At 43.6% G+C, this 19,026-nt stretch overlaps 1 protein-coding gene across 4 annotated transcripts in view; it reads right to left on the bottom strand.

The window, feature by feature from the left end:
- Nucleotides 1-19,026, bottom strand: part of ATP10A (ATPase phospholipid transporting 10A (putative)) — a 171,569-nt gene that overhangs the window by 72,013 nt on the left and 80,530 nt on the right. For all 4 annotated transcript variants that reach the window (XM_079128430.1, XM_079128429.1, XM_079128431.1 and 1 more), the window contains exon 2: nt 10,547-10,751. In XM_079128430.1, the coding sequence (XP_078984556.1) occupies nt 10,547-10,751 (205 nt within the window). The remainder of the gene's footprint in view (nt 1-10,546; nt 10,752-19,026) is intronic.

The raw sequence follows: 19,026 nt of genomic DNA, 5'->3' as shown, positions 1-19,026 counted from the left end.
CCTTGCCCAGGTACAGTCACTTCCAGTCCTTACTATCTGATAGACACAGCAGACCTGAGTACAAACAGTGTGGCTGACACTGGCTATGACAACACAGAGCACTTCACTCATTCTACCTTCAATAACTTAAGGAGAGCCCCTCATGGTCCCTCGTCCATCCAATGAGGGATAAAGAGACCCCCCACCCCATCAGCAGTGGAACAGATTCTTGGATATCAGTTCTTGCCATTTCAGAACCCTGGGGCTCAGTGTCTGTGTTCAACTGCAGAGGTCTCTTTGTGCCTCTGAAGAACCTACTGGAACACAGCCAGGTGCAAGGGGGCCAGAGCTACAGCTTAGTGAGGCACCAGGTCAGAATGCATCAGTCCCAGAAGACACCAAGAACTAGCCTAGTCAGAGTTTTATCAACACTAAATCAGTGGGAAACTCTAGTCAAATAAGCGATCCTCTAGATGGGACCCTTATATATGGTGTATATGTATACGTATAGACATTTACATTAAATTTTGTCCCTCCTGGTTTCCTGGCATCCACAGTTCCACTAGCTAGGCAGCTCTGCCATGTAGCACACTGCAGTCAAATTTGTGGCAGTAATCAAATCACCTTCTGTCTGTTCTGGTCTAGGGAGCCGTTCCTCATTTTTACCATGGAGCTCAAAGATGCCAACCACCACTGCAGACTTTTGAGCCAGAGAGGGCCAAAGTCAAAACTGTGATTTGATTTAATTGTTCTGGCAATTGCTGCTGCAGAGTATAGGGTGGACTGCTGAGAGACTGCACAGAGACTGCAGCACCCCTGAGAAGGTACGAGAGGAGCCAAGTCCGGTTGTTGTGGGACAAAGCAAATAGGACAGATGTAGGCCAGGCCAGGTACTGAGCAGAGAGTCAGAAGAGGGACCTGAATGAACTGGGAAACAGAACAAGAAATAGGAGACAGAATATTGCAGGAGTAGCGTCTGGGCCACAATACTGGGTTTGCTGCATGATTTAAGAGTTACTTTCCAGACCTGGTGGTGCATGCCTGCAATATCAGAGACTTGGGAGGCTGAGATTAGAGGAGGATCATAAGTTTGAGGCCAGCCTTGGCACTTTTGCAAGACTGTCTCAAAAATGAAGTGATGAAGCACTCCTGGGTTGAAAAAGAAAGAAAGAAAGAAGAGGAAAAGGAGCTGCTTGACCTCTTTGGATTTAGACCAACAATTAGTGAAGAAACTGTATTATCTCAGGTTGGGGAGCTTAATCCTAGGGAGCCTGGAGCACAGCCCACAGCAAAGGAGTCAGAATGTCAGGGTGAGCCTATTCCCCAGGGACTTCTAAAGAGTCCAAGGGGAGCCAGTGGCACATACCTGCAATACCAGCGACTCAGGAGGTTGAGGCAGGAGGATCTCAAGTTCAAAGTCAGCCTCAGCAACTTAAAGAGGCACTCAGCAACTTAGTGAGACCTTGTCTCAAAAAAAAGAAAAACAATAAAAAGGACTGGGGATGTTGCTCAGTGGTTAAGCACCCCTGGGTTCAATTCCCAGTTATAAAAAAGAGCAGGGGAGTGTGTGTAAAGGGGGATTGACATTTATGGCCATGTACACCAGGGGATGTGAAGACCAACCTAAATAATTACTGGAGGTATTGGCACAGTGACCTGTTTTTTGGGGGTAAGGACCTGAAAGCTTTCACATATCTAAAGCCTTTCAGTGTAGAAGAGAGGTTTAATGTGTTCCATATGGTCCCACATTGGAACTCTCAGGATCCTGAATACAAGATACATCTGATGTGGCCATCTGGCTGCGTAATGGAGAGCCACTGGGCATCCCTGACACACGCAGGACTGAGGGGTTCCAGAGGATGCACTGGGAGCTGTTTCCCAAGGTCCTCTCCTCCCCATGACTCTGGTTCTAGGTCTTGCCCTGGCAAAATCTACAGGACTTGGCAGCTGGTGGTCTGTACCCATGAGGAGGGTCAGTTCAGGGGTAACTCCCAATGCAGGGTCAGCATGACTGGGAAGTGACCAGAGTATGAAAAGGACAGAGAGAGGAAAGGAATAGCCTGACACATGGGAGGGCCAGTACCACAGGACCTCCTGAGCCAAAAGTGGACAGAAGGAATGCTGCACGCTTGCTCCTGCTATAGCAGCTCACAGTGGCTATCTGTGAACTTTTTGTAATGGTATAATTGGGGGGGGGGGGAGTGTCTTCCTCTGCTTAAAAGACAAGTAAATGTTTCCTAGTGCCTTCAGGACACAGAAGTAAACTTGGAAGCACAAGTTCACTTGTACATATCACCAGGCTAGCCAGGTACAACTGTCACAGGTCATGGGGACCTGGAATCTCATCCCCTCCAACCCCAAGAGCACCCCTTCTGTCCTCCAGGTCCAGGTTAGGGCCTTATGTTTTGGAGCTAACTTTCAGCACTCTTTTCAAGACTTGTGTAAATCAAGTCCTAATTCCTTTTACAACATAAAAGAAACAGGGATTAGGAAAGACTAAAGATATCATTTCCAATGGAAATTGGGTCTTCCTTAAAGGAAATTCCAATATCAAAGGGAGGTTTCAGTCAAAGGTTGAAAGGTTTTCCTTTACTATTTCTATGGGTAATATTTATTAAAAAGAGTGCTGGCTATTAATACCTTGATTTCACATATGTGCCCGCACACACACGCACATATACACACACCCACTCAAATACTTAAAAGAACTCTAATCAGTTTTTAAAATTCACCCCATAATAAAATTCTTGTTCCTTTTGATTCTGTCATTCACAGAATTTTTAATATAGGACGTGCAAATCTAACTGACAGCTTCCTGGAAGGTCCATCATCCTGAGGAGTCTGTGACTCCTCCTGACTCCTCCTCAGCTACCTCACACTAAGCCTCATGTTTCCAGTCATAAATCCATCAAGGGAAAGTGTTTTTCCTCTTCCTGGCAGTGGAGAGAACTAGAATGCAGCTACGTTGGATGATCTGAGATTATATGCATCATAACGTTTCCATTCAGGAATGGTAGTCCCATTCATCTGAAAGTGCACTGTTGTGGGTTGAAGTCTGCCCCCCCTCAAATTCAGGTCTAATTTCTAGGACCTCAGAATATGACTGTACAGAGAGATAGGCCTTTGAAGAGGCAAGTAAGTTAAAATGCGGTCCATTATGTTGGGCCTGGATCCAAAGACTGGTGTCCTGCTAAGAGGGGATTAGGATACAGACACACAGAGGAAAGACCACGTGAGAACACTGTGAGAGACTGGCCACTCACAAGCCAAGGAGAGAGGCCTGAGTAGGAATTGAGCCTACCGAAACCTTGATCTCAGATTTCTGGTCTCCAGAATTGTGGGATGATGAACTTCAGTTGTTTAAGCAACCCAATCTGTGGTACTTTGTTATAGTATTCTGAGCAAATATGTGTACACTTAAAATGTTGTCTATCCTGAGTCTGAAAATGCCTCCAAAGCCTTCAGTTTTCTCTGTCTGTGGATCTCACCTGTAACACCCCTTTGATCTTGAAGCTAAAAATGTCAGCTGGTGTCTTCACTCATGAACTACTCTAAAATACAAAATGAGGAGGGACGGTTGCACAGAGCAGGGTCCTGAGGTCAGGAAGCTGGAATCTGCGAGCTGGAGTGACACCAGCCAGTCACTTTCTTCTGGTTCAATGCAAAGGCCACCTTTCCTCCTTGCTTTCTCAGAGGTTCACTTGTTGAAATGGGGAAGTGAGCTCCTGAGTGCCTGCTCCCCGTACAAATGGCCAGTGCTGTTAGAGAGCACCAGGGCAGTGTGTTATTGGGGGCCTGGTACATCTGGGCTCAGTGGTGGCAGCGCAGGGCCACTTTCACTGTATAAACCAGAGAATCACCATTGCGAGCCTGAGTCCTCACTGGACAAGAAGGCAGAAACCCTACTACGACCTTTGGGAATCAGAGACTTAGGAATCCCCTTCCCTCAACAAAGACAGGTCAGTGAGCATAGCTTGGTGAGCAACCAGTACACTTACTAAGTAAATTTTCAAAATCTTCCAGCCCATTCAGATTGACCTGAGCAGATTGACCTCACTGCTCAGAACATTGGAAGTACATGAGTGCACATGACTGGAGTATCCGCTATGATGCTTCACATCTAGATTGAAATGTGAATGTGCAGCAATATTCTCAGCTGCTCTGGTTTCTTCCAGACTTCACTGTAGCCATGGCTTAGCCCAACCCTACTCATGCCAGTCTGAACATGGACAATGATGCTTTCAATGATGGTTTCAGTGCTCTGTGGAAGTGGCCCTGAGTGGGCCTTACCACCAGGCCCTGAGTCCTAGCTGTCTGCCTTAAACCTCGATTGTTCCTTACTCTGGCTATAAGCTGGGTCAAAAGGATAATGCCTTCTGCGCCTCAGTGGCTCATCTGGTAAATTGGAATAATAAGAGACCTAAGCGTCAATAGAACTGGCATACAGTGATCACTCAGTGAGTTTCAGCTGGTACTGCTACCTCAGGCAGGAGAGAAGGGGCCAGTTTGGATCTTAAGTGCCCCCAAAGGTAGACCCATATGTTACAGCATAGCACTATTGGAAGGTGATAAAACCTTTAGGACATTGAAGGTCCTTCCTCCCTCTCTCACTTTCTCTTTTACTTCCCAGACAGGAGGCAAATTATTTTGGTCTGCCAAGTACTCCTACACTGAAGTGTAGCACACTACAGGCCCAAAGAAATGGGGCCAAGTGGGCATGGACTGGAACTGTGAGCCAAAATAAACCATTTCTCCTCAATAGCTGATTATCTTAGTAATTTGTTCTAGAAACAGAAAGCTGACTAACATGGAAGGGCTACAGGCTATCTGAATGCTGACACAGAGCTGCCCCCAATTCTAGGTTCTGGCTATGCCTGCTCCAGGTCTCCCATCAACCAGCAATCTGCAGGCAGCTCCTTGTAACACCCAAGTCTCAGAGGGTGGGTGCCATGTGTGCACACTCAGGAAAGGTAGGAGGCTCCCTGCTGTGGACACACAAGAACTGCCCCCCACAACCCTGGCTTCTTGTCTTTGATGCTCGAGATAAACAGTCTGACCTCAGCTTCAGAATCCCAACCTGCATCAACACCCTCCCCCTGTTGCTTTTACCCTTGAAACGACAGCAAGCCAAATACAGGAGAAGGGTTTCCATGGCCCAAAGAGGTCTCCCTGGGCCAAGGCAGAGACGTCAACCTCAGAGTTTGTCCTCGAAGAATTTCCTGCCTGGTGGTCAAGGCTCTAAAATACTTGATAAAGACCGGATGAGCAAACGAACTATTTGAAGTTTTGTCCAAAACAAACCTAGGTCTGTAATCCTTTGAAGTTGACCTTCTTTACCACACAAATGAAAAGTCTTATTTTTTAGCCAATGGTAGAAACTACTGCGAAAAACCAGTCATTCAAGGTGAATAATAACTTTTTTTTTCCACTTTGTACCCAAAGACAAAAAAGTCAAATGTAGACACTTTTATTTGTTGTTGTTTTTAATTTTAATTTTAATTTTTGGTGCTAGGGATCGAAACCAGAGCACCTCACATGCTGACTATGTACTGTATGGTTAAATTGTGTGTGTGTGGGGGGGGGGGGCGTGCAATTTTTAAGCACTGGTCTAAATCTTAACCTAGGAAAGTTCACTTGGATGTAACTAGCACCTGTTCTCTGGACCCATAGGAGAAAACTTCTCATTGCAGTCAGTAACACCCACATTTCTTGGCCTTTTCTAGTTGAAGGGGAGGAGAGAGTCAGGCATTCTGACAGCTACACTGTACTACTAAAAACAGCTTTATTGAAAACCAACAAACTAAAGAAGCTGGCTTTTGGCCTGATCTCAGCTTGGTTAAAACACTCATTTGGCCCATTAAGTCGCTGTTCAGCATATGGATTATTCATGAGCATGAATAAAGTGAGAAAGCTTTGAATTTATTTCAATATGAAGCCCAATTTAGATGACAGGAAGCATGGTTTCACACTGACCCAAGTAGGCAGTGGTGTTCTCTGACGGCAACGTTGTACCTCATAAGGTCTCTTTTGCCATCATTATAAAATGTGTCCACCATCCCATCACTGCCATTTCACTTATGAATGGGCAAAACTGTAAGAAACACTAACACCAAAAGGTGAACCAAAATACTGCCTTCCATTTGAGGACCATCTGCAAATAGGAAGCATTATATAACCTCCCCAGGAACACTGGGTGACATGGGGAAAGAGACTCTTACAAATTCAGAAACAAAACGAGGACAAGAAGAAGAATTCAAATAGCTACAGAGACCAAGGAGTGGTGATAAGTTTCATGTTGTACTTCATGGACACAGAGAAGTTTCCTCTTTTGGTGTACACTGCTCACAAAACAAGTAGAAGGGAAATGACCAGGCACAGACCTCTTATCAAGGGACAAGGTGTTCCGGAGTCCACCCAGCAAAACATGAACTGTCTGAGCACCCTTCACCTAGGGCCTGCAGCTCACAGTAGGTGTCGAAGACTACACGAAGGACCCCCAGTACCCCAGAAATGCTCCCCTGTAGGTCAATTCGCCTCTAGAACACTATGTCTTAGCCAAGGAGAGAATGCTTATCCTCTCATAAACTTAAAACTACAAAGTAATGATTTAATAAAGCAAAATCCTTGTACACACACTCACACAGTCACTTGCACCTTTTTGTACACACCCATGCATACCCATGCCCATGTGCATATACACTCAAAGATACACAAATAAACATACACCGCCACCATCACTTGTGAGTAAAAGTGATCTCTCACTGTCAATTCTTCCAACTGGTAAAGAAATTTCCTGCTGTGGAAACACACACAAGGACCCAAAGCCTTGAACACTTTGCAATTGCTAATGCAATTTAAGTACAGTTAGGAAAGTTGGAATTTAATTAACCCACCCCCAGATTTTCTTTAAACAATGAAAATATGATTACAGAGAAACACAACATTTCATCTGGTATGTCACCTTAAATAGAATAAAAATCTCTTATTGCTTTGTTTGTCTTTTTTCCTGGAATAAAAAAATGACTCTTTCATTTTCACCACAGAAGAGCCACCCTGTTTTGTTCTAATGCCACCTCCTTCTGAGGTCACTATAAAAAGGTGAAGGAGGATGGGGAGGGGAGCAAGTATTTTCTACCACATGCCAAAAAAAGTAGAGTTAAAATGCACACACAAACTTTTAAGTTTCTACTTAATGTGGATAAACACTTCAGGTTAGCCTAATATTATCAACTCTCATGGCATTTAATATTTTTCCATTAAAACCAATGTGCTTTACTTTATATAAGCAGTGATTTTATAGACCATAAATTTAAGACAAAAAAAAAAAAATCTAGAGCACCAATTTTTTTTCTTTTTTCTTTTTGGGGGTGCTGGGGAATCAAATCCAGGGCCTTGTTTAAGTTAAACAAGCTCTCTACCATTGAGTTACATCATCCCCAAAAGAGTACAACCAAATTTACATTCCCTCCCATGAAGTACACACAGTTGACACTATAAAACATGGTATGTCTCAAATAATCCTATCGCCTATCTAAACAAAATTCTTTGACTATCCGCCTGTGCTAGCATTAACATTTTTATCTAAATAAAATTATTTCATTCTCAAAATAGTTTTCTTTCCTATTATGTATTCAATATCCTTCAAGAAAATTATGTAATGGTTAACTTTGAGAATGAAAATATCCCCTAGTCTAATTTATGAACTTGTTGACTGTATTTCAATATGTAAAAGAAAATCATGAATCTTTTGCAAAGGCTTAATATTGACCAATTCAATTAACACACCAAGACACCAAGCCAGCTGTCTTTGTTTTCCACATAGATGATAGATGATGTTGAGAATGTAGCTACATTTAATTAAAGATTAGCAAATGGGAAAGTTTAACAATAATAATAATACTGGGGATATAGCTCAGTTGGTAAAGTGCTTGCCTTGCAAGTATGAGTGGGTTCAATCCCCAGCACCAAAAAAATAAATAAATTAATTAATAATAATAATAAACAACTCTGGAACAAGAACTACTAGGCAAACTACTTTTTTTCCTTCAGTTGTCCTGTGGCAGAGAGAATTGAGGGATCATGTGCAAAAACCGTTTTTCTTTTTTTTTTTATTGTCTTCTACATATTTGAAAATTGAAAGTTATTTTCCTAAGCTCCCTGAATTCTGTCAAGTAACTTAGGGCAGGTCTGTCTCTTCTCCACAAAAGAAACTGCTTTGCCAACAATCCTTGCATGTTGGGAATTTAGTAATGACCTTACACAAGGTAGAGGTAAAGTCACATCACTTTCCAGAATCAGTGCAGATCTGGATACGAGGTAAATCTTTTTGAATTAGTGCTTCTCAGATGTTTTCCAACCTAAGAAAGTTCCCATACCCATTTCCTCTCTTTCCTCTCAACTAGAGCACACATCAGCATGCATACACACGTGTGGTCACACATCCACACCTGCCTGGGAAGATTAAGTGATAATTCTTCCTACAAGTCCAACAATTACTGCTCCAAGTACTGCTACATGAACAGCTCTGGGTGGAACCTGGATTGTGGACAGTAATCCAAGTAGGTCCACCCAAAAGACAAATGATCAGAACATATTTTCTCAGTAAATAAGCCAACATAGAAATCACCTCTTGGACGCTCTTCCCCAACAATGACGTGGTTTCTGGGTCTGGACTCTCCTCAGGGAGCCCTACCCTGCTCTCCTCCCACCCTTTTCTTAAATTCCAACACCTACCTGGCATTTCATGGCTCTGTTTCTGCATTATCATTTACTCTTAGTACTTATCACTTCAAACCTCTACCTAACTTAACTTATTTACACAGATAGCAAAAGTACCCTAAGGGGAAAAGATGCTTCCCAGTTTTGATCAGTGCAACACCTAGAATGGGGTTTGATCCATAACAAATGCTCAATAAATATTTGTTGAATGAATTATACTTTGCAAAAATGGGGACTCTAAAATAAATGACTTGTAGGTAAATAGATATGATTAGGCAGCTCCTAATTCTGCAGAAATGACTATGCAAATGTTACATTTTAGATAGAAATCCTTCCCATAGAGAGGGTGGATGAATGAAGCTTCAGGACAGGACTGTGGGGCTGCATGAATGTGCCTGTGAGGAAACAGGAGATGCCCAGTGCACTAGGGAAGCCCTGGATGCTGAAGACCCCTCCACAACAACCTAGGAGGTGACAGAACTCATTCCCTTCACATTCCACCCTGGTTGGTGGATAGGGAAGGGGAAGACACTTTGAGAGAATCTCTTGTCTTCACTTCTTATGTGTCTCATCTATACCATGATATGATATAGATTTGCTATACACAGGGTTTGCTTTTTAAAATATATGAAATTATTTCAACAATATTTTCTCTATTACAAATATGATGGACACAATAAGGCCTGACACCCAGGGTGCCAGAACAAATGTGATTAAGGTTCTGAGAAGGGAATGTCCAGCACTGGGTTTTCTCTCTTAATTCTTGCACAATGTCATTTGACTAATTTTTAAATCAAATCTTCATTACGTCCCAAAAGCTAAGTTTCCTTTGACAGAGGCTTGATGGCTGGGCGATTTAAGGTTCTGGAGTCATCTGTCTGGTATCTGGGTCCTTGTTCTGGGATTCCGGGTTCTGAGTGGGACATGCCCATCACACCCCTGCTTCTCTTGCTTCCATGGTAGCCCCTCAACTATGTACAGCTTATCTAATACTCTTTATTAAATGCAGCCCTATTCCCCCAACATCATCCTCCCTGTAAACGCAGGAACTCATTTCCTTGGACCACTTCTGAAAGCATCCTTCTGTGTAAGCCAATGACCAGACTCCCAAGGCATGTCTCAGATGAGCAATCCAGGACAGGATATGGTTAGGAGTAGGGGGCTCTACAGAGCACATTTTCCTGCTAGGCACCTCTTAATCTCCAAAAACGCATACCATTTTAATTTCACCTGGTGTTAGCACTATGTGTCCCCTGCACAGACCTGGAGCGGGGCATGGACAGAAGGTTAAGATCCCCCTGGTGGAATTTGCATATCTTGGCCAGTAGGTTTGATTGTGAGTGAGAGGTCAAAACCACTTCCCTTCCAACTCCTCACCCCTCAACCCTGCTGCACAGTGGCTGGTGCACATCTGAGACAAAACTCAACTACGGGAGACCTCATGCTGATCTCGGAAACTCCACTGGGGAGAAAATGTTCCTGAGCTACATGCTGGGAACAGGCCATGGCTTCTGTTACACTGCCATTTGATGAACTAGCACAATGGCTCAGTAAATGTTGACTGTCCTAAATGTTCCCTGTAACTTTTTAGGAACTATAAATAGCATTCTAAGAAACTCAGAACTGTCCAGTGGAAATCAGGGGTACAAAAAGGGAGTTCTGCTCTCCAAATTCACAGGCTGATCAAGGGCTCAGGCAGGCAGGGGTTCTCCCAGACCCTGAGATCTCATCTACTATAAAAGGAAGCCTGACCTGAGGAAAGTGCAGAAGCTCTGACCCCAGAGGGGCCACATAGGAGACACCATGTAGCCCAGATGCCTGTGATGCCCTGGAAATATGGGTCACTTACAAGCTCTGAGAAGCCACGAACCACTTGCCGTCGCTTCAGGTTGGTCTCTCCATCCAGGTTGGCAGTCTCGATGTGGCACAGCCCATCAGGGTCACTGGAGGAGAGCAGCAGAATGTCCGCAGGGATGATCTCATTGCAGCGAAGACGCACAAAGTCTCCCACATGGATTTCTTTCCAGAATCGGTTCACATACTTCTTTTCTTCCCTGATAAGAAGACTTAGGTTAATAAGACTAGTAAGAGCTTGATCACAACTAAATTGTGATGGATATTTAGAGCTCAACTATCAATTCTATTTTTGAGTAAGTTGGGAATTTCTATAATAAAAGCTTTTTAAAAAGAATATTCATAAATCCACATATGGTACAACTCCATTTATATGAAATGTTCAGAACAGGCAAAGCCATAGAGACAGAAAGTGGGTTAGTGCCTGCTACAGTGGAGAAGGGATGTGGGGATGAGTCAGGGTTTTCTTCTGGGGTGAGGAAAATGTTCTGGCAGTGGAGAGTGGTTATGGGGTGCACAACATTGTGAACACACCAAATACCATGGACCCACTCACTTTAAAATGGTTACACTGACCACACTGACACCTATCCCAGAAGAATTGAAAGCAAGGGCTGAAACTGGTACTTGAAAGCCAGTGTTCACTGCTGTAAAACTAGAATTTCTCTGTTTCTACCATTGGGTGGGGTCTAAGCCCTTTTTAATGTTAGCAGCTAATCAAGGCAGGGAATGCTGGCCAACATCATGGAGGGTCACAGTTAGCAAAAGTGGATTCTTCACCACTACCATTGAGTAGTGTACTGTAGCTCTTAAAGGCAAGCTACGTCCTCCAGTGTCGCAGCAGTTCCCAGAAGCTCACCACCAATTTCTTCTTTCTGGGCTCTTGTGTCACAAATTCAAAGAATGAAATCGACAGATAAGGAACAAAGTACAAAAAAAGCAGATTTGTTCATGTAAAAAGAAAAGAGACAGAATTATCCCAAGAAGAGGTGGGACACAGGATGAGAGGGGACCTTATGGGGTTACCAGCCTGAGTGTGTGAGGCTAGGGCTTTATGTAGCACTTGGGTCAATGCTATTGGTCCACATTTATGCTAATCAGGGTTTGGAAAAGTACTAAAACTATAGGTTAACCCTTGAGTGAACTTCCATGCAGATGTACCCCATTTCCATTTCCTTGCCATTCTGCCTGCAATCCCCGCTTCCCAGGAGGTTGAGGTTGGCAGACTGTGGATGCTCAGTGGTTGCAGACTGCAGCACAGTGTAAAGTGAGTGTACACTCAGGCCCGGGCTGGGCCACCATGGGGGTGACAGGTAGGCATGCCCTGGCTTGCCTTGGGACTGGCTCACTGTGCCCCAGGTGCATGCTGGCAAGGTGTGGCTCCTAACAGCCAAGGCCAGTGCTTGTTGCCCACCCTCCAGCCCGTCTGGGTTACATCTCCATGGCTACACTGCTGCTTCTTGGGGGAGATATGTGGGCTGTCCGTGTGGCTCAGTAGCAGGGAGCCATGTCAGCACCATTATTCACAACAGTCAATACATGGACTCAACCCGTCCTTCAACATGTGAATGGGTAAACAAATGTGATATAGGCACACAATAGGATATTATTCAGTGATAAAAAGGAATACTATAATATGAACTCTGCAGATCTTGTGCTAAGTGAAATAAGTCATTTCATAAAAGGACAAATGTGTGATTCTATTTACATCAGGTACCTAGAGTAGGCAAATTAGCAGAGAGAGAAAGTAGATTATAAGTTACCAAGGGTTGGGGGTGTGGAGAGCAGGCTAGGCCTTTTCCGAGTTACTCCATGATATACAGAACAATAGTTCTCAGGCTGTGCCTAGCCCTGAATGAGTCCATTTTGTAAAGCAGTAGTCTTCCATGAGTTACTCCCTTTTTAGCACAAGTGCCAAGGCTTTGTGTAAGTAAGCAACCACCATCACTCCAGCACAACTATAAGGCACAAGTTGATAAACAACTTATTCATGCCAATTTATCAAACTAAATCAGGAGCACCTGGACACATGGGCATCCCAAAACATATCAGAAAGCTCAGACACAGGAGCTTATCAACCCTACCAGATGTAACCGGTCACCTAAGACTCAAAAAGAGGAATTTCCCAAGACTGAATGCAGTGGCACCCTGACCCCGTCACCTGGTCGTCATGAGCCTTGCTATAGTTGCACACCTCCCATTCTCTCTCCTGGGCTCTAGCTTAGCTGGTTTCTCTTCCTCCCGAGGATTACTGACACCCACTTCAAGCTGACACCTCAAGATGACACTCTGAAACTGCCATCCATTTGGACCACTGCCTTGACAGCTATGCAAAACTGGTTTGTTAAAACCCTTATCTGACAGTGACTTCATTGCCTTTGGTCTTGACACAGCATTTTGTAACCCTGCGTCTGCCTTAAGCCTTTCTTGGTCTTTCTGTAACCTATAAATACATCACTGTGTGGAGTACGATGTGTGACTTGAGTGTTACAGACATTAGAAATTAAGATTGGAATGGAATAAAAGAACTTGGGATTGCACAATCCATGACTACCAGGTGACCCATTAGCATTCAGTGAACTGCAACCAATGAAAGTGATATAACTCACGAATGTATTGCTATTCAATAAATTATGACACTGTGGAAAACAAAAGTGGTCTGTGTTAAAGACACATCTTGCTCATGACCGGGGGGAAGGATGAGGAGTTACTGATTAATGGGTTCAAAGTTGCTATTTGGGTGATGGAAAAGTTTTGGTGATAACTGAGCCCTGTGAAATGTACACTTTAAAACTGTTAAAATGAAAAAGTTCATGTTATGTGTATTTTATTACAATAAAAACTCATTAAAAATTTTTGACCATGTGAAACTAAACTGAAAGTGCAAGAGGTTAGCGAATTGTTAGGCAATTAAGAGGACAGGTACTATATTTCTGGCCTGGGCTTGACCCTGGCTCCACCTTTGAGCAAACATTGCTATATCTCATTGTCCTCATCTGCAGAATGGAGGCAATACCAGATCCATTCATCCTCTAGGCACAGATGAAGCAGATAACACAATCTACTTTTAAGCACCATGCTCAACCTAGTCAGCCTTCAAATCCTGCTAGTTAGTATTAGTAGAAATTTACAAGAAAACATTATTTGTAGATTACCTCTGTAGTTTTTTTAAGTCTTTGGAAAAACAGAATCACTAATCCAACACAAGGTCATTTTTAAGAGATCCTTGAAGGCAGGTTTGACCATCTAAGGGAGGAAGAAGACTTTATCTTAACATGCTATGTTGTGTGAGGAAAGTTCATCAATAAGTCCTCTGGGTAATATTGCTGGGTAATAAAGCATTAAATTCATTTCTTGTTAATCATAACCGAAATCAAGCATCTTTAAAATTAAAAGCAACTTCCTGACAACTACTTTTCAGCATCCAGAGTTTCCTCTTATTGAGAACGGAAACCTAGAAGCTACTGCCTGGCCCAGTGGTGCCAAGAAAACTAATTGTAACATGTTTCTGCCTGGCACAGCCTAATCAAATCTACCTGATCCTACATACATTCATTTCCTGCTTTTTGTCCACTAAACACCTTCTTCTATAAACACTGTTTATACCCTGAACCCCTGAAGCTGGAGATTTGAGACAAAAAATTCTCTATCTCCATAAGAGTTGGCTTTGAGTAAACTTGTTTTCCTTGTTTTAGTGGAACAGGTGCTAGAGAGCCTTTGATTTCCAGTAACAAACTTCTTACTGGTCTTCCTTGACTGAGTTTCCATAGAGGGAGAGGATTCAAGAAGCAAATTTGGATCTTGAGGAAGACAATGTTGTTTGGATCTTGAGGAAGAAAATGTTGGCCACATCCAAATGACACTGCAGCTTTGGGTGCAAAGTATAGAGCTTGGAGGGCTGGAAAACCTCCCAGCAACATTTCCACCTTTTTTATTTCACAATGTGGATTTGACAGAAACCCTGGGAAACTTCAAGGGATCCTAGTCACCAGTTGCCCCAGATGCTGATGAGAGAAGTACTCCCTTCCACTTTTTTTTTTTTTTTTAAACTTAAGGGGTATGTGCCCAGCTATGTGCCCAGACTGGCCTTGAACTCCCAGGCTCAAGCCATCCTCCCACATCAGCCTCCTGAGTCACAGGGACTGCAGGCACACAGCACCACTCCCAACTCCCATTACACTTGAAGCCTCTATTTTCTTGTGTTTCGCTAACTCAAGATCCACCAAACTAATTATGCACGAAGCACAGCTCTAGGCATTCTAGATTGAGTAAAGAAAAATTTAAATATAGCATCTATCTTTGAAAATAAATGCAAGGTGAGACACAACACTAGAGAGAACTTTTGGGACCCAGAGCATCAAGTCCCTGAATGAGGTCACAGAGAGATTCTTCCTGAGCCACCTTAACACTCAGCCAAGCAAAGCATGCCTCAGAGTGATTGGCTGTGACAATTTTGGTCTCCTGTAGTCACTTGGGTCCACCGTAGTTTGCTCAGGGAACCAGGATCCCTGGTCACAGTCAAGGCCCATCTCATGAGGCCCCAGTCTCAAGGTCAGCTGACTCAGAGATGAGGCACAGGAGTGGCACTCCATCATCTGGCCTTCTTGCTTGCTTACTGTCAGTCTCCGACCTCATCTGAGAACAGAGAGACATAGCCTTGATGTTGGACAGATTAAACATTTTAACCATGTTCAAAGTTTCTTTTTCAAAGGTCAAACCTTGATTTTATATCATTATAACCTTTAGTTTTTTAGTCTTTCTTCCTTATCGTAACCACAGAAAGTACAGAGCAATTTGAAAGGGCCTGTCCTTTCAGAAGAAAGCTTTCCGAATATGTCACCATTCTGGTGCAGAGAAAGGTAGCATACCTTTCCATCAGCAGGGCAGGCTTTTGTCTGAGGGGGTCCCCAAAGGTGTGGTCCTGGGATTCACCCCAGGATAGTGAGGATGGGAAGGAGGAGGAGGAATAATGCCGCTCTTTGGCCACATAGCACTATGTTCAGTTTATGTTAACTTCATTCCATTTATAAACCTCGTTGAAAATAAAGTCAGCTTCCATCTGCTTTGATATCATGAAGCATCAGCTTGCCTGCCCCATCCATGCACAATTTTAGAATGATAACTTTAGAGAAGGCATTTGGGCCTTGAATGAGATTCTCCCACAGAATCCACAGGGCCAAGCAATGCGGGGTGCCTTGTGGAGATCTCAGGGGTCTATTTGAGTCACAGAATATAAGTAGAAAGCAGTGTTGCTACGCGGTGCCTGAAGGACCCCAGTTCCCAAGTAATGGTACTGAAGGCTGGAGGAATTCCCATCTTGGGCAACCTTCCAAACCCAGGAAGATTTAGGAATCACTTGTTTAAAAAACAGTAGAGGGAGCTCCCTTATTGTTATGACAGACCAAAAGGAGGGGATTCCTCACTGATTGCTGATGTTGACTATTTCAGGTAGAGCTGGGAGCTATACCAACACTACCATGTCCCTGTCTGCAGCATCCTTCATTTTTATTCTTTTTATGATTTCTATACACATTTTTTTTTTTTTTTTGGCTGTGCTGGGGATTGAACTCAGGGCCTTGTGCTTGATGAGGCAAGCACTTTACCAACTGAGCTATATCCCCAGCCTATACACATATTTATTTTTATATACAATATATGTAGGCCTCCTTCAAATTTCTATGTTGAAGTCCTACCTCCCCTCCTAAGTTACCTCATAATGTGACTGCATTTGGAGACAGGGTCTTTATAAGAAGAAACTGAGTTAAAATGAGGTTAAGGATGGGTCCTAATCCAATATGACAAGTATCCTTCTAAGAAAAGAGACTACAGAGATGTGCACTCACAAAGGAAAGGCCATGTAGCCCTCTGCAGGTTAAGGAGTGAGGGCTCAGAAGGAAACAACTCTACAGACACCTTGATCATAGACTTCCAGCCTCCAGAGTAAATTTCTGTTGTTTAAGTCACTCAGTCTTTGTTCCAGAGCCAGAGATAATAACTGGGCACTTTGTTACCACAGCCAGGGATAACTCATACAGTCATGTGTCCCATAACCACCTCAAGGCTGGTCAACACCAGACCACCTATACAATAGTGCTCATAAGTGGAGCTGAATAATGGAGCTCATAATGGACCTGAATTCCTCTCACTTAATGATGTTGTAGCCATCATAACATGAGAGCACTGTGCAATGCTCACGTGTTTGTGTTGATGCTGGTATAAACATCCTAGGGTGCTGCAAGTCATGAAAGTACAGTCCAAGTTGGGTGTGGTGGCACATGCCTCTAACCCCAGCAACTCAAGATCACAAGTTCAAAGCCAGCCTCAGCCACTTAGTGAGGCCCTATACAACTCAGTGAAATCCTGTTTCAAAAAAAAAAAAAATTTTTTTTTTTTTTAAGAGCTGGGGCTGTGACTCAGTGGTTGAGTGCCCCTGGGTTCTATCCCTGGTACTGAAAAATCAAATAATAATAATAATAATAATAATGCACATATAGTTATTTACAGTGTAAAACTTGATAATTAATGACTGTCACAGCTTTATTATTTGCTATATTATACTTTTAATCATTGGAGTGTACTCCTACTTATTTAAAAAAAAAGTTTACTGTAATAGTCTGTCCTGTTACACTGGCAGCAGACTCACAAATGCCATGTATTGCATGTATTGTGATTTGATTGCATCAAGAGGCCATGTGGAGTGATCAACCTAGACCATCTAGCTTTAAGTACCTTCGAGCCACAGCAATGTCCCCACAACAATGTCCCCCAATGATGCATTTCTCAGAACAAATCCCCAGCAAATGACTACACACCTAATAACTTTGATTCCCATGACTCCAGTTAGAAGGAACTGTTCACAGGCTGCAGTCACAGAAAAGGAGGGGTGGATAGAGGAAGGGGGTGGTCAGAGGGGCAACATGCCATGTGACTTATCCATGTGCTTGCATTCTACATACTGTGCCCCTCCACATCTGTGCACAGGGAAAGCACCACAGAGAAGACAGAAATAGATATGACTGGCACAGTCCACTGGCCTCCTAGTAACTCTCTTTTGAGGCTTCAGTCAGGGTGGAGGATTTGGGACTACCTCCTCTTTCTTCAGGTCATCAAGTATCATGCTCTGGTGGGCAGGGCATGTGCCCATTCCATTGCAAAAGTCCCAAAGCTGTGCAGTTCTCCCAGGCCTCCCTGTGTTTCCAGCAGGCACTAATACCCGCCAGGAGAGGCTAGGCTGCACTATTGCTGCTCCACAAATATTCAGAGTCAAATTGGTGGGAATATCAATTTTATTCAAAGCCAGCTTTGAAGCAAGGCAGAAGAAACTTATTTCAAAAAATCCACCTGAGAGGATGAGCAAAACTTTTAAAGAAGAAGTTGCAAAGTGGGACAAAAGGCAGATTAAGTTAGCCTGTGCTCGACAGGCAGGGCAGGGGGCAATCGCCACTCTAGGCTTTCTTGGCTTCAGTTAGTCAGGAGAAGACAACCCCTCTATCTTTACTCTCAGCATGAGGAAGTTGCTCCCTATTGTAGAGAGACCCCAACTGCAGTGTTTCCTTTGCAAATGAACGTTGTCTAACCCTACCCAAGCAAATGCCCGCGTGCTTCCAGGAACCAGAGGCCATCCTGAGATGCACAGGTTGTACTTTCCAGAGTGATAAGAGTTGGGCTGGGCTGTAGCTCAGTGACAGAGCACTTTCCTAGCATACATGAGGCCCTGAATTTGACCCCCAGCACTGTAATCAATCAGTCAATCAATAGAATAAATAAATAGAGTTTACAACAGTCACATTCTTCAATACAATAGATGAGTTCACTGCAATTTTAAGAATTAACACTACTGAAATAGTTTGTTCATACGGTATTCCTTCTAAGAACAGGTACTTCATGTGGGAGCAGTATTCTGAGATGTCCCAAGACCCCCATCGTTGGTGTACAGGCCCATGCAAGGTTCCCCTGGGTGAGGTGGGGTCTGTGAATATAGCAGAGTCACAATCAATCCTGGAGATGGAACAAAAGTGACCAACATGCAGAGTACAAACTGAATCACAAGGAGAACACCCTGGTAAGCTTGACCTAGCCACATAAGCCCTGTTAATGTGAGTCTGATTTCAGAGAGAGGTAAGTGAAAGAGGACAAAAAAGGGGTCATATGACCAGGGGATGATGGGGCAGCCCCCAGGCATCAGTCAGTCAAAGAAAGGGCTATCTCACACTCTTAGTCCATTTTTTCCTGTTTACAGTTGAATATCCCCAACTGGAAAATTTATAAATAACAAAGATTTATTTCACTCAGAGTTCTAGAGGCTGAGAGGTCCAAGGTCCCGGGCAGCATCTTACGAAAGCCTTCTTGCTGATAGGGACTCCCGGCAGAGATCTGAGGTGACAAAGGCTGTCACATGGCAAGAGGGTAGCAAGAACCAAAGCCAAGCTGGCTTTTATAACAGACCCATTCCTGAGATAACCCATCAACTCATTA

Source organism: Sciurus vulgaris, assembly GCF_902686455.1.
Source record: "Sciurus vulgaris genome assembly, chromosome: 2".
Lineage (NCBI taxonomy): Eukaryota > Metazoa > Chordata > Mammalia > Rodentia > Sciuridae > Sciurus > Sciurus vulgaris.
The sequence above is the reverse complement of the archived record's forward strand: the minus strand, read 5'-3'. Positions and strand labels throughout refer to the sequence as shown.